General features: G+C 44.5%; 1 protein-coding gene across 6 annotated transcripts in view; it reads left to right on the plus strand.

Annotated features, from left to right (window-relative positions):
* The window catches only part of tent4a (terminal nucleotidyltransferase 4A), a 125929-nt gene that overhangs the window by 55157 nt on the left and 54124 nt on the right, over positions 1-16648 (plus strand). For all 6 annotated transcript variants that reach the window (XM_068058764.1, XM_068058774.1, XM_068058792.1 and 3 more), the window contains exon 2: positions 16201-16324. In XM_068058764.1, the coding sequence (XP_067914865.1) occupies positions 16201-16324 (124 nt within the window). The remainder of the gene's footprint in view (positions 1-16200; positions 16325-16648) is intronic.

Genomic DNA, 16648 nt, shown 5'->3' on the forward strand with positions numbered 1-16648 from the left:
GATGCAAATATAAGCTAGATATTCTGAAGTGTTAATCCTAAAGTTAAATCTTTGACACATACATTTGCGAATTAGTGAAGTTCTCACTGCCAGCCCCTAAACTGCAACCTACATTTATCTTCAACTTATCCAGAGACTGCTGAAATCCTACTCTGTACTAAGTTCCTCATATCTGTCAGCATTGGCTTTGGTGATTTTCTGTCCTCTAGTGCAGCGGTTCTTTACCTTTTTCCTTTTGAGGCCCATTTCCATGTTCGAAATGCCACGGTCCCTTTTTATGCAATATAAGTATCTTTTTTTTTCATGTATAAAATGAGCTCTGCACTTAAACAGCTGTCACAGACACAATGGGCTGATTGGCCTCCTGCTGTGCTCTGATTCTATGAAAGGTTATCCATCACTTTCGTACAGTTTTGAGTACAAATACGATCATCCGACAGACAGCTCACCCAGAAGGACTCACTCAGTACTTCATGTAACAATATCATGAATCTATTCATAAGAGTGGGGAGATGATTTTGGTCAAATGCACAGAAACCCCAAACTGGCCCACCAGATAGCTCAATAAAGAAATGTGTGACACTGTGAAACCACCAGAATATTAGCATTATTTGGTGCAATTACTGGAACATTACCCTTGCCAGGCACTAAAATCTCCAGCACCATTAGATCACAACAACTATCTTTATTTTTAGATTTTGTTTCCAAATGGTATATCATTTATGTAAATATTTGAATTTTGACACATTAAGATCAGAATGTACACATTGGGGAGGATTAAGTGATCTGTAGCACAGTCATTTAACCATATAAATTAGGGTATGGTAACTCAGATGGTTATGTTACTGGGCTAAAAATCCAGAGATTTGGACTAATAATCTGGAGACATGAGTTCAAATCCCACCCATGGCAGTTGGGGAATTTAAATTCAGTTAAATAAATAAATCTGGAATAAAAAGCTAGTATCGGGCTCCAGACCTCATTACAGCCAAAGTGGTGTTGAGGTAGATGATCAGTCATGATCTAATTGAATAGCAGAGCAGGCTCGACAGGCTAAATGGCCTACTCCTGCTCCTACGTTCCGATGGTCCAAACATGGAGAGTAGGTGAGAGTAACTGCCCTTGACATCAAGGCAGCATTTGACCGAGTCTGGCATCAAGGAACCCTAGCAAAACTGGAGTCAATGGGAATCGGGAAAAACTCTCCACTGGTTAGAGTTATACTTGTCACAAAGGAAGATGGTTGTGGTTGTTGGAGGTCGATCATCTCAGTCCCAGGACATCACTGCAGGAGTTCCTCAGGATAGTGTCCTAGGCCCAACCATCTTCAGCTGCTTCACCAATGACCACCTCTCCACCATAAGGCCGGAAGTGGGGATGTGCATTGATTGTACATTGTTCACTACCATTTGTGATTCTTCAGATACTGAAACAGTCCATGCATACTTGCAGCAAGACCTAGACAATGTTCAGGCTTGGGGTGATAAATAGCAAGTAACATTTGTGCCACATCAAGTGCCAGGCAATGATCCATCTCCAACAAGAGACAATCTAACCATCTCCCCTTGATCATCATTTACAGTACAGAAGGAAGCCATTCGGCCCATCGAGTCCATGGCAGCTCTCCAAGGAGCTATTCAATCAGTCCCACTCCCTCACTTGATCCCCGTAGCCCTACAAGTCTATTTCCTTCAAGTGGCCATCCAATTTCCCTTTTGAAGTTATTGTTTCTGTTTCCACCGCCCTTGTGGGCAGTGAGTTCTAGGTCATTACCGCCCGCTGTTTTTAAAAATAAAAAATTCTTCCTCATATTCCCCCTGCATTTTTGCCCAAAGCTTTCTATCTGTGTTCCCTAGTCCTTGTATCATTAGTTAATGGAACAGTTTTTCCTTATCTAACTTAACTAAGCTTGTCAAAATCTTGTACATTTCTATTCAATCTCTCCTCAATCTCTTGTTATAAGGAGAAGAACCCCAATTTTTTCAACCTAACCGTGTAACTAAAATCCTCCATCCCTGGAATCATTCTGGTAAATCTCGTCTGCACCCTCTCAAGGACCCTCGCATCCTTCCTGAAGTGTAGTGACCAGAACTGAAAGCAGTACTCCAGTTGGGGCCTAACCAGAGCTTTAATAAAGGTTCAGCATAACTTCCCTGGTTTCTTACTCAATACCTCTGTTTATGAAGCCCAAGATCACAAATGCTTACTAACCACTGTCTCAATATGTCCTGCCTCCTTCAAAGATTGCTGCAAATGCACCCCCCAAGTCCCTCTGTTCGTGCACACTCTTTAGAACTGTGCCACTAAGCATATATTGCCTCTCCCTATTGCTTCTGCCAAAATGTTTCACCTTACACTTGTCAGTATTAAATTCCATCTGCCACCTGTCTTCCCATTCTGCTCGCCTAAATGTGTCCTGTTGCAGGCGGTTCATATCATCACTGTTTGCCACACCTCCAAGTTTGGTATCATTGACAAATTGAGATTCTACTCTATTCCAAGATCCAACTCATTTATATATAGCAAAAAAAGCAGTGGTACCAGCACTGACCCTTGGGGAACACCACTGTCTACCATCCTGCAGTCTGAAAAACAATCATTTACTATGAATTACTGTTTTCTGTCCTTAAGCCAATTTATTTTATCCAATTGGCCACTGACCCGCCTATTCCATGAACCTCAATTTTGTTAATCAGCCTTTTATGTGTTAACTTATCAAACATTTTCTTAAAATCCATATATAGTCAGCACATTCCCTTCATCAAACACTTCTGTTACTTCATCAAAAAATTTCAGTTAGGTTAGTTGAGCATGATCTGCCTTTTACAAGTCTGTGCTGGATATCCTTAATTAACTCCAAGTGTCTCCCCCCCCCCCCCCCCCCCCCCCCCCCCTGACTATTGTTTCTAAAACCTTACCCACCACTGATGTTAACTGGTCTGTATTTGCTAGGACTATCTTTCACCTTTTCTTGAATGAGGCTGTCACATTTGCTACTCTCCAATCCTCTGGCAGATCCCCGGTATCCAGGGAAGAATGGAAGATTATGGCAAGCCCCTCCACTATCTCCCTCCCTACTTCCTTTAGCAACTTGGAATGCAAGCCATCCAGACTAGATGACTTATCTACCCGAAGCATTGCCACTCTTTTTAGTACATAGGAAATAGGAGCAGGACCTCCCCCACCGCCCTCTCAATTTTTACCCTATCTATTGCCTCTACTCTCTGCCTCTACTGATATTTTGTCAGATTCTACTTCCTTAATGAGTACTTTGTATCAGTATTCACTATATTAGTCTTGCCCTGCGCCTCTAAGCATATATTACCCTCTTTGTGCCTAATGGGCCCGACTCCTCCTCCTTACTCCCCGCTTACTATTTGCTGGGAAAAGATTTTTGGGTTCCCTTTTATATTGACTGCCGTTATATTCTCCTTTTCTCTCTCTGCTAGTCCAGTTTTCCTCTTCACCTTCCCTCTCAACTTATTGTATATTCCTGGTTCTCGCTTGAAGGGTTCACCTGACATGCATCATACACTTTTTTTGTTTAATCATAATCTCTATCTCCTTCGTCACCCAAGGAGCCCTGTTATTGGTTCCCTTACGTTTCACCCTTGTTGGAATGTGCCTAGCCTGAACCTGAAACATCTCTTCCTTAAAGATAACCCATTGTTCTGATACAGCTCTTCCTGTCAGTCTCTGGTTCCATTCTACCCTGGCTTGATCCCTTCTCATTACATTAAAATTAGCCCTCTTCCAATTTAGTTGTTCTACATTATTTTGTTCCTAGCTTTTCTGCATTACAAGTCCAAACCTTATGATATGATGGTCACTCTGACCCAAGTGCTCCCTGACAGACACTTAGTCCACCTCATTTCCTAGCACTAGATCCAGCAATGCCTCCTTTTCTAGTTGGGCTGAGAACATACTGATGATGGAAGTTCTCCTGAACACATTTCAGAAATTCCTCCCCCTCCTTTCCATTTACTCCAGAATTATCCCAATCGATATTTGGGTAACTAAAGTCCCCCAATACCACCACTCTATAGTTGTTGCACGTCGGTGTGATTTCCGTGCAGATTTGCTCTTCTGCCTCTCTCCATTTGGAGGCCTATAGAATACCCCTAATAACGAGATCATACCCGTTCTGCTTCTCAACTCTAACCAAATGGATTCTGTCCTTGCCCCTTCAAGGACATCCTCCCTTTGCAACACTGCAATGTCTTCCCTAATCAGTACTGTCACCCAACCTCCATTTTTCCTTCTCTATCTTTTCTGAACATTTTATATCCTAGTAAATTAAGCGCCCAGTCCTCACCATTTTTAAGCCACATTTCCGTTATTGCCACTACATCATATTCCCACACTGCTATTTGTGCTTGTCGCTTACCAACCTTATTCATCACACCTTGTGCTTTTGACATGCATGCATTGTAACCCTGTCTTTGCATTTCTCGTCGTCCTTCTTGGTCTGCTTCCACCTAATACAGAACTACTCCCTACTCTAGCACTGTTTAACACTCTTGCCTTAGGTCCCTTATTCCTCTTTTCTACTTCTATATGCTGGTGCCTATCCCCTTGCCAATTTAGTTTAAACTCTCCCCAACCACACGAGTGAACCTCCCCATGAGGACGTTGGTCCCTGTCCCTTTTGAATAGGTGCCTCCTGCCCCAGAACTGGTCCCAATGCCCCAAAAATCTGAAGCCCTCCCTCCTGCACCATGCTTCAGGTCACTGCATTGATCCTGCCATTCTTCCTGTTTCTACTCTCGCTAGCACGTGGCACTGGGAGTAATCCAGAGAAAACTATCCTTGAGGTCCTACTCTTGAACTTCCTCCTTAGCTCCTGAAAATCTAACCATAGGACCTCAATACCTGCCCTTGCTATATCCAACATAATTCATGATTTAGACGTGAATATAGGAGGTATGATCAGTAAGGTCGCAGATGACCCAAAAATTGGTGGTATCGTAAATAGTGAGGAGGAAAGCCTTAGATTACAGGACGATATAGATGGGCGGAGCAGTAGCAAATGGAATTTAATCCAGAGAAGTGTGAGATGATGCATTTTGGGAGGGCTAACAAGGCAAGGGAATATACAATGGATGGTAGGACCCTTGGAAGTACAGAGGGTCAGCGGGACCTTGGTGTACTTGTCCATTGATCACTGAAGGCAGCAGCACAGATAGATAAGGTGGTTAGGAAGGTATATGGGATACTTGCCTTTATTAGCCAAGGCATAGAAAATAAGAGCAGGAAGGTTATGTTTGAGCTGTATAAGATGCTAGTTAGGCCACTGCTGGAGTACTGTGTACAGTTCTGCTCACATTATAGGAAGGATGTGATTGCACTGGAGAGGGTGCAGAGGAGATTCACCAGGATGTTGCCTGGGCTGGAGCATTTCTTCTATGAAGAGAGACTGAAAAGGCTGGAGTTGTTTTCCTTAGAGCAGAGACAGCTGAGGGGGGACCTGATTGAGGTATACAAAATTAAGAGGGGCTTTGATACGGTAGATAGGAAGAAACTTTTTCCCTTAGTGGAGGGGTCAATAACAGGGGCCATAGCTTTAAGGTAAGGGACAGGAGGTTTAGAGGGGATTTGAAGAAAAATGTTTTCACCCACAGGTTGGTTGGAATCTGGAACACACTGCCTGAAGTGGTGGTAGAGGCAGGAACCATCACAACATTTAAGAAGTATTTAGATGAGCACTTGAAACGCCATAACTTATAAGGCTACGGCCAAGTGCTGGAAAATGGGATTAGAGTTGTTAGGTGCTTGATGGCCGGCACAGACACGATGGGCTGAAGGGCCTGTTTCTGTACTGTATAACTCTATGATCTAACGTTTAGCACAACTCCTGGCTCACTCGCTCTCCCCTGCAGCATATCCTGCACAATCTCTCTCTGATGTCCTTTACCCCAGCACCAGGGAGGCAACACCTCATACGGGACTCATGATAATGGTTACAGAAATGTCTCTCTCTTCCTGACTATGGAGTCACCGATCATAACTGCATTTCTGCACTTTGCTGCTTCTCCTGTACAGTCCCTTGCCTATGGGAGCCATGGTCTGGACTGGACTGCACTCCTTTAAGATGTCGTCGCTCCCAGCAGTCTCCAAAGCTGAATACCAGTTTGAGAGTGACACACACCCTGAAGACTCCTGCACGCTGCCTCTTCCTACTCTTCTGGATGGCCACCCAGCTATTATCCTGAACTCCTACTGTCTGTGGGGGTGACCACCTCATGGAAAGTACAATCCAGGAAACTCTCCTGCTCTCTGACCCTCTGCAGTGATTTCAGCTGCCCCTCAAGCTTGGAAACCCTGAGCTCGAGCTGAGGCAGCTGGAGACACGTCCTACATACATGGTCGCCCAAGACACATGAAGTGTCCTGAAGTTCAACAGCATTACCATCACTGAATCCCCCACTATCAACATCCTGGGGTTACCATTGAACAGCAACTTAACTGGACCAGCCACATAAATAGAAGAGCAGGTCAGAGGCTGGGAATTCTGTGGCGAGGAACTCACCTCCTGACTTCCCAGAGCCTGTCCTCTATCAACAAGGCACAAGTCAGGAGTGTGATTCGATACTCTCCACTTGCCTGGATGGGTGCAGCTCCAACAACATTCAAGAAGCTCGACACCATCCAGGACAAAGCAGCCTGCTTGATTGGCACCCTATCCACCATCTTCAACATTCACTCACTTCACCACTGCACAGTGGCAGTAGTGTGTACCATCTACAAGATGCACTGCAGCAATTCACCAAGGCTCCTTCAACAGCACCTTTCAAACATGCAACGTCTACCACCTAGACGGACAAGGATAGCAGATGCATGGAAATACCACCCCCTGCAAGTTCCCCTCCAAGTCACAAATCATCCTGACGTGGAACTATATCATCGTTGCTTCTCTGTCGTTGGATCAAAAGCCTGGAACACTCTTCCTAACAGCACTGCGGTATACCTACACCAGATGGACTGCAGCGGCTCACCATCACCTTCTCGAGGATAATTGGGGATGAGCAACAAATGCTAGCCTTGCCAGTGATGCTCACATCCCATGAAAATGTAAAAAAAAAGTAATGATGGCCATGTCGTTCTAAACTTGTCTGGTTCACCTCATGTCCTTTTAGGGAAGGGGGTCTGCTGTTCTTACCCAGCCTGGCCTATATGTGACTCCAGAGACACAGCAATGCTGTTTAGTTTAGTTTAGTTTAGAGATACAGCACTGAAACAGGCCCTTCGGCCCACCGAGTCTGTGCCGACCATCAACCACCCATTTATACTAATCCTACACTAATCCCATATTCCTATCACATCCCCACCTGTCCCTATATATTTCCCTACCACCTACCTATACTGGGGCAATTTATAATGGCCAATTAACCTATCAACCTGCAAGTCTTTGGCATGTGGGAGGAAACTGGAGCACCCGGAGGAAACCCACGCGGACACAGGGAGAACTTGCAAACTCCGCACAGGCAGTACCCAGAATCGAACCCGGGTCCCTGGAGCTGTGAGGCTGCGGTGCTAACCACTGCGCCACTGTGCCGCTGATGACTCTTGCCTCTGAAATGGTCTAGCAAACCACTCGGTTGTATCAAACCATTATGAAAAACTAATCCACGTGCGCTGCAGTAGTTCTAGAAGGCAACTCGCCACCACGTTCTCTGGCAATTGTGGGTAGGCAATAAATGCTGGCCTCACCAGCCCACATCCAGTGAATGATTGAAACCACATTGATGCTTTTTTTTCCTAATTCCCAAAATTAACTATTTTTTCTTCGAAGTCTGTTAAAAGCAAAAGATTGTGTTCCCGTGTTTGGCAGGAATCTGAATGATTATTTACTGAAAATACGGCAAACAAACAACTAGTGTCTCACATATTCTCTTGTTTTTGTAAATGTAATACGGTGTTGAGTTAAATCCGGTGCTTTATGTGCGTTAGTAATCTGCAACTTTCAATTGGTCGGTAACTATTAAATCATCTTTCCCAATTCAATAAACATTTTAAATCCTGAAACTTTACAGTAGTCTGTCCATGATAAATTGGGATTCTGCTTCTTGTGGCTGAAAACTTGCTGAAACACCAAACCAGTCAAACTGAACATTTTAATGTTAAGTGTTAATAATTGTGAACTAAACGAGACAATGTAAAAATAGGATTGAGCATTTAAGGTGGTGTAAAGTTATAGGTTAATGTTTTCAACCTGTTGCTTATTTATCCAGGAATCGCTACCCATGATGTCAAGAAATGTGATGCCATTATTTCAGATGAAATGTATTTTTGCTTTGGCTGCATTCCAGTGAGACATTAAACAGATCACACTTCTATGTCTGTCAAGCTGTCCCCACAAAATCAATACCCCTGACATAGCAGTCCTATTTAAAGCCGAGCAACCCTCGACCACATTACACAGGCTGACTGGAAAATAATTTCATGGGCAGTAAGCTAGCGTGTAGGATTAAAATGAAATGTGTTGCAAAAGCGCACACAAAAATAATCATTATGGCATCTGAGTAAGACGCTTAGCGATTCCCTTTGCATCGCTCTGACACATTCAGGAGTTGATTATTTTATTTAATAAGCCAGTTACAAAAGTGACATTCACTGCTGTCTGAAATCTGTCTTTCAGCGTCACAGGATGCTGAAAGGCAAAGGTGTGGCTGGACCAGCGACATCGCATCATTCACCCACCCAAGCATCAGAATGCCTATACACGCACTTTAAAAAAAAAAAAAAAAATATCCGCACACTAAAATTTTTGAGACCTTCGTCCTTGACAGGATGGGGGAGTGCGGGGTGGTGATGTTAGTCTTTTAAGCCTGAGTCTGCCCACAGAAAGATAATCTGTTCTGGGGAACCGCAACATTGACAGCAATACCCCTGGTGATCATCAAATAATAAAGTAATATGTAGTCAATGTGAAATTATTTTAGAGACAGTCAGAAGATTTGGTGGACCCCTTAAAACCTTTTCTCGGACTTTCTAGGTGTTTCCAGACATTTTGTTGAGAACAGCACAAAAAGCAACAACAATTTATTTATACAGCAGCTTTAACATAATAAAATGTCCTAAGGCACTTCACAGGAGCATTATAAAACAAAGTGTGACACCAAACCATAAAAGAAGATAGTGGGTCAGATGACCAAAGGCTTGGTCAAAGAAGTAGGTTTTAAGGAGTGTCTTAAGGGAGGCTAAGAGGTGTAAGGAGAGTATGCCAGAGGTTGGGGCCTAAGCAACTGAAGGCACAGCCACCAATGGTGGAGCAATTAAAATCAGGGATGCACAAGAGGACAGAATTAGAGGAGCGCAGACATCTGAGGATTGTGGGGGTGAAGGATATTACAGACATATCGAGGGATGAGGCCATGGAGGGATTTGAAAATAAGGATGAGAATCTTAAAATTAAGAAATTGCTTGACTACGTCAGCGAGTGCAGGGGTGATAGGGGAACGGGATTTGGTGTGAGTTAAGACATGGGCAGCAGAGTTTTCGATGACCTCAAGTTTACAGAAAATAGAATGTGGGAGATCAGTTAGAGTGTTTGAATACTTAAGTATAGAGGTAACAAAAGCATGAATGAGGGTTTCAGCAGCAGTTAAGCTGAGACAAGGGCAAAGTCACAGCTCTGAAAATATGCTGTCTTATTGATGGTACGAGTATGAGCTCGGAAGCGCATCTCTGTATCAAATGTGACATCAAGGTTGCAAACAGATTGAGATTAAGCCAGTGTGTTGCCGGGGAGAGGGATGGGGTTGGTACAGCTACAACAAATTGCCCAGGTATGTCCCGTCCGCAAAAAACAGGACAAATACAACCCGGCCAATTACCGCCCCCTTAGTCTATTCACAATCATCAGCAAAGTGATGGAAGGGGTCATTGACAGTGCTATCAAGCGGCACTTGCTAAGCAATAACCTGCTCACTGACGCTCAGTTTGAGTTCCTCCAGGGCCACTCAGCTCCTAACCTCATTACAGCCACGGTCCAAACATGGACAAAAGACCTGAACTCCGGAGGTGAGATGAGTGACTGCCCTTGACATCAAGGCAGCATTTGACAGAGTATGGCATCAAGGAGCCCTAGCGCAACTGGAGTCAATGAGAATCAGGGAAAACTCTCCACTGGTTGTCATACCAAGCACCAAGGAAGATGGTTGTGGTTGTTGGAGGTCAATCATCTCAGGCCCAGGACATCACGGCAGGAATTAATCAGGGTAGTGTCCAATGCCCAACCATCTTCAGCTGCTTCATCAATGACCTTCCTGCAGTCATAAGGTCAGAAGTGGGGATGTTCGTTGCTGATTACACAATGTTCACCATTCACGACGACTCAGATACTGAAGCAACCCGCATCCAGATGACCTGGATAGCATCCAAACTTGGGCTTGTAAGTGACAAGTAACATTAGCTCCACGCAAGTGTCAGGCAATGACCATCTCCAACAAGAGAGAATCTAACCATCTCCCCCTGATGTTCAATGGCATTACCATTGCTGAATCGCCCACTATCAACATACTGGGGGTTACCATTGACCTGAAACTGAACTGGACCAACAACATAAATACTGTGGCTGCAAAAGCATATCAGAGGCTGGGAATTCTGCAGTGAGTAACTCACTTCCTGCCTCCTCAGTGCCTCTACATCATCTACAAGGCACAAGTCGGGAGTGTTATGGAATACTCTCCACTTGACCTTTTGGGTGCAACTCCAACAGCACTCAACTCTACACCATCCAGGACAAAGCAGCCTGCTTGATTGAACAACTACCTTCAACATTCACTCCCTCCACCACTGACGCACAGTGGCAGCAGCGTGTGCCATCGACAAGATGGACTGAAACAACTCACCAAGGCTCCTTCAACAGTACCTTCCAAACACGTGACCTCTACCACCTAGAAGGACAAGGGCAGGAGATGACTGGGAACGCCACCACCTGCGTTCCCCTTCAAGCCACGCACCATCCTGACTTGAGACTATATCATCGTTCTGTCGCTGAGTCAAGATCCTGGAACTTCCTTCCGAACAGCGCTGTTGGTTGTCCTACATTCCAAGGACTGCAGCGGTTGAAGAAGGCCGCTCATCACCACCCTCTCCAGGGCAATTAAGGATGGGCAATAAATGCTGGCCTTGGCAATGATGCTCATATTCCATGAACAAATGAGGAAAAAAAGCTAGGGAACAGAGTTTTGTAGTGAGTATCAAAAACAATGGCTTCAGTCTTCCCGATTATTTAATTGGAGGAAATTACTGCTCATCCAGTACTGGATGTTGTGTAAGCAGTCTGATTATTTAGCAACAGTGCAGGAGTCGAGAGAAGTGAGCATCAGCATAAGTGTGCAAACTAGTGCTGTAGTTTCGGACGCTGTCGCCGAGGGACAGCATTTAGATGAGAAATAGGAGGGGGTTGAGGATATATCCTTGGGAGACACCAAAGGTAAGGGTGCGGGAGCAGGAAGAGAAACCATTACAGGTGATTCTCTGACTACAATTAGGAGATAAGAATGGAACCAGGTGAGAGCAGTCCCATCCAGCTAGATGACAGTGGAGAGGCGTTGGAGTATGGTGTGGTCAATCTTGTCAAAGGCTGCACACAGGCGGAGAAGGAGAGAGAGGTTAGTTTTGTCACAGTCACATAGGACAAGAGTTGTTTATTTTGAGCGGGTGAGGACAACAGATTTAAAGGAGGGGGGGACAACACCTGAAGAGAGAGAACGGAGGAGGTGGGTCTCGAATAAGATGAGCTGAGAGAGGGCATGAGGAGGGATAGGAGCGAAACTCGAGAAAAATGCGACTTCAGGGCTAGAGCAGGGGAGAGCATGATGGGAAGTTATAGAACCTTTGCTTTCGTGCACTTACTACAGACTTGCTTCACTGCATCACTACAATCTTCTCGTCCACTTCTCCGTACTCTCTGAATTTTTCATGGAAGCTAAAAAGCAAAGCACCAACTTGGAGGGTACAGTATTACACCAGACATTGATAACTAGCTGTAAAAGAAATGTACACCAGGAGCACAACTTTAAACCTTGGATATCAATCTCAAGGCAATAGGGCAGCAGTTGTGCAGAACACAGTCCATTTATTCCCCAGGCATGCATATTCTGCATTGTGTACTTAACATATCAATGGTTCCCTCGTTCGTGTGTTATTTTGAAGATAGCCAATTGACTAGGGTCTCCTGTACAGCATAAATAGCATGTCAAATCTGTAGTTGTATGAGACTGGCTTAATTCTGTCAAGAGGTGTTGTAGTATACATAGGCTAGGAAAAATAGTTGTAATAATTTACAATTATTTTTGGCAAAATTTAAATGCCGAGGATACTAGGAGAAACTCCTATTGATGTGATGCTCCGAATCTTTGCTTCAATTTAAAACAATGTGGAGTCCCAACTCGTTATATTTTTCATCTTTGCACTTGTTTGACGTGTGTGGTCGCTGTATGTAAAACTATTACTTTTTGTAAATTTAGACTCTGGTATTGACACTTCAGGCTAATTCTCAGAGCACTATATATTTTTCCGTGACCGATGTAACTATGGAAGCGTTGGAGCGGTCCCTAAGCCAACAAACCTTATCTGAAAGGTAAAATGTACCTCAAGCACTTTGATGTCCCATTGTATCATGACCTTTCCTCTTCCCTTGCGTAATGCCCAAATTAGCTACATCTTCCGTTGGCAGAAACTTGTCTTCAGCCCACAATAGTCCGCAGCTCAATTATGTTGCTTTCACAATATTGATTCATTCTTTCGCAGTTTTGTTTGTCTATGGCTTTTTAGCTTCAGTTAAGTATTTTCAACATTTTGTTCACTGGACTTCTATATTACCATATGCTGGTCATTTCTGCTTACCATGCCTCTCCACTCTTGCAGGTGAGAAACCATTGTGGATATAATTCTGCAGGCAGCTACACTTTGGTGCCTCAACCACCTGATTAGACATGTATGCAAGCTTAGGCAATAGATACTGACTTGACCTCCTATGGCTGCCAGTTAGTTCCACTGCCAAACATTTGCTTCACTCACAGGTTCTTCCTAGCAGTGGGCATGCACAAGGCCTGTTCTCAATGCCTTCTGTCACCGCTCTCTTGAAAAAGAGTTAAAACAATTGGACGCATTGGGTAAGGAATTTACAGGGAACACTCTAACTGCATTTTATTATTGAATGTGCTTAGCAGAAGTTGTCACTTATCAAAATTATGTAGGTAAGCAGTCTGCCTAGAAGTTCCAGCTGTAGCTTGGAGCCAGGCACATGCTCTTTCAAACAATGTTGGCTAGATGGAAAAATTCTTGCAGTAATTCAAAATGGGTGCCCTAGGCAGAGGTGCTTAACATTGGTAGAATTTTTTTTGAAAGAAGTTCAACCTCCCCATTCAAGTGGAAATTACTACCTTTCAAGGAAAAGATGCATACGTTGAACAACCCACCTGAGTCACGTGACCTCTGCACACCGATAGAAGTAGTACATTTCAAGAAATGTTCAAGATCTGGGAAGTACCTGACTACCACAGCAACACACACCAACACCAACACACACGCCAGCGCGCACGCACACGCACACGCACACGCCCCCCCCCCCCCCCCCCCCTGCGCACACCTCGCCCCGCGCACGTGCGTACACACGCCGCCCCTCCCGGCCCGCGCGCGCACACGCCCCCCCCCCACACACACACGCCCCCCCCACGCGCGCACACGCCCCCCCCCCCCGCGCGCGCACACGCCCCCCCCCCGCGCGCGCACACGCCCCCCCCACGTGCGCGCACACGCCCCCCCCACGTGCGCGCACACGCCCCCCCACGCGCACACACGCCCCCCCCCACGCGCACACACGCCCCCCCCACGCGCACACACGCCCCCCCCACGCGCACACACGCCCCCCCCCACGCGCACACACGCCCCCCCCCACGCGCACACACGCCCCCCCCACGCGCACGCCCGCACCCCACGCCCCACACACACGCCCCACACGCACGCGCACACCCCACACACACGCGCACACCCCACACACACGCGCACACCCCACACACACGCGCACACCCCACACACACGCGCACACCCCACACACACACACCCAACCCCCCCCCCCCCCCCTCACCTAATTTTGCCCCAATTCCAGATGCTCTCTAGTTCAAGTGTATTGCTGAGATACTGTCTGCCTTGGTACGGTTTCCTTGAAAAACAGCTATTTATATTTTATGAGGAGGATTAAGTTTCAAAGAATCTGTACCGGCAATTAAGTAATCCCGCAACCCTTTCTTGTTTCCGATTTGTTTTTCTTTCTATAGAGATATTAACGATGAGCACTTTCTGCTCTTAATAGTTGATGCTAACTAAAGAACTAAGTGGCAACAATTAGACCACAGATTTTAAATATTGCAGACTGTACTAACCAAGAAAATAGAGTGCTGATTGCGAGCAAATGATTATTGACATAACTTACTTTTTATGTGCTTTATCTATTTTTGATGCTCTCACAATGTCCTCATTGTACTTCACCTAATATGTGTGGAGAGCAAGGTTGGACTGGGAAATGGGGGCTAATGGAGCATAGTAAGAGGTTCGTTGAGCTTTGGTCTTGGCAGAGAAAGAATCCAAGGATTCTGCAGCATAGTTGGAGCCTGGAGGAAGCTGCTGCACTGTTGTAACTAGTGACAGCAGTACACTGAATCCAATTGGAGCAGAGTGGTGGAGTACTAAAAGGGGAAGGAATGCTCAGACCAAGGAGGAGGTGTGGGCAGGGGTAACCGATTGGAAGGGAGCTGTGGGGAGAGAGAATAGGGATGGAGGGTAAATGACTACAAAATTCTGACTTGACTGCATGACAGACTTGATCCGTAAACATTAATAAAAATGTTGCACTGTAAGCTCTATGCACTCTTATGATTTGCCATATAGGGAAAGGAATTCGACTTGTCTGTTAACCCTGAGAGTTTCCAGATAATGATTCTACTGGCTGATCTTGGGTCCATCCTAACTTCATAATTATGCACCTGCCCACTGCATTCATCGATTTAACGTTTGAAGTCTTTGCACCGCAGAAACACCAAGCATGATCACACACTGTTTTAACTAGGCCCATAATTTTAAAGTGGCAGTCAGTGTTCAAACCTGTAGATTCGATATACTCCACACATCTTTCAATAAAATATGGTACCAGGCGATCAGGAGTAACCACATCTTCACGAGGCACCCAAAGTAATTGCTGTCCCAGTTTCTTCTTGACGGTAATGTAGGTTTCTGTCCCTTTTTGTTTGGTTTTTGTGACTTTGGTTTTGCTGGCTTATCTTTTCTATGCCTCCTTACATCATCAACTTCTGGATCAGATGCAATAACAGGATTATCAATCCCCGCTTTCCCACAATTTTCTGGAGACAGTAACAGATCATCTTCACTCCCACAATGAGTTTTTCCCTGCCCTACTGCATTCCTTCGTGCCATGGATTAGGTGATTTCTCAGAAAGGGGAGACCTAGAAATATTGACACAAGTCAGCAGTCACCCAGAGGGAGGGAGCCTACTTGAACCAGAGGAAGAACTAAAAGAAAGATCCACAGTCAGGTAGTAACGTATAAGAACTAGGGCTTAGACAGCTAAATAAGTAGAATACTGAGAGTCGGGGATAATATTGGAATAGCTGGATAGGTAAAATGGCGAGAGTTATGGAGTCTGTTCAAATGTAAACAAAAAAGTACAGAGTCAAAATATACTTCTATATTTTGTTTGTCAAACCCATCAATAGTGTACAAGATCCTTAGCAGTACAGACTGCGGAGCTGGGAGATGCTAAACTAAGTGCTGCAATGCTACTGTTGGTAAGGGGGTGTAATTCAATGTGGCCAATTAACATAAGCAAAGGTAGAATTTTAAAATTGAGGAACAGGTTTGATGAAAGTTATTTCAAGGTTAAGTGGTGCAGATGGAGAATGTGTGCAGATGTATGATTTTAAATATTATACAAACGGTTTTCTTCCAGCTTGGTTTGTAAACTGCTGGAACATGTCGTTCTGGCTAATGTAAAACATATGACTCAATCTGTAAGGAATACATATTGAAAGTATTACTTAAAACTTAATGTGTAGAGCAAACTATTGGTATGTAATCAAACTCTTTAAAGTTTGAAAGGCTCAAAAATGAACACCTTGAGAATTAAATTTTGTTGCAGAGCTCTAATATATAAATTTCTTTTTTCACTTTATTAGTCTCCATGAAGAAATCATGGACTTTTACAAGTTCGTGTCACCGCGCCCTGAAGAGGAAACCATGCGTAAAGAAGTTGTGAAACGAATAGAATCTGTTATCAAGGAGCTTTGGCCAGCAGCTGATGTGCGTATTACAACATGAAACTGATTTTCTACTGAATTTATTTTGTCCTTAACTTTTATTTGCACAGACAGGAGAGATCCTAAATTTGCAAAACTAGTTGTTTAAAACTAGCACTTTACTTGCCAAAGAGTAATCTAGATTTTAATGCTTGCAATTTATCTTCTATAGGAAAATATAGACCAGTTAGCTTAACATCAGTCATTGGGAAAATGCTTGAGTCCATTATTAAGGAAGAAATAGCAGGACATTTAGAAAAACATAATGCAATCAAACAGAGTCAACATGGTTTCATGAAAGGGAAATCATGTTTGACAAATTTGTTAG

Source organism: Heterodontus francisci, chromosome 2 (assembly GCF_036365525.1).
Source record: "Heterodontus francisci isolate sHetFra1 chromosome 2, sHetFra1.hap1, whole genome shotgun sequence".
Taxonomy (NCBI): Eukaryota; Metazoa; Chordata; class Chondrichthyes; order Heterodontiformes; family Heterodontidae; genus Heterodontus; species Heterodontus francisci.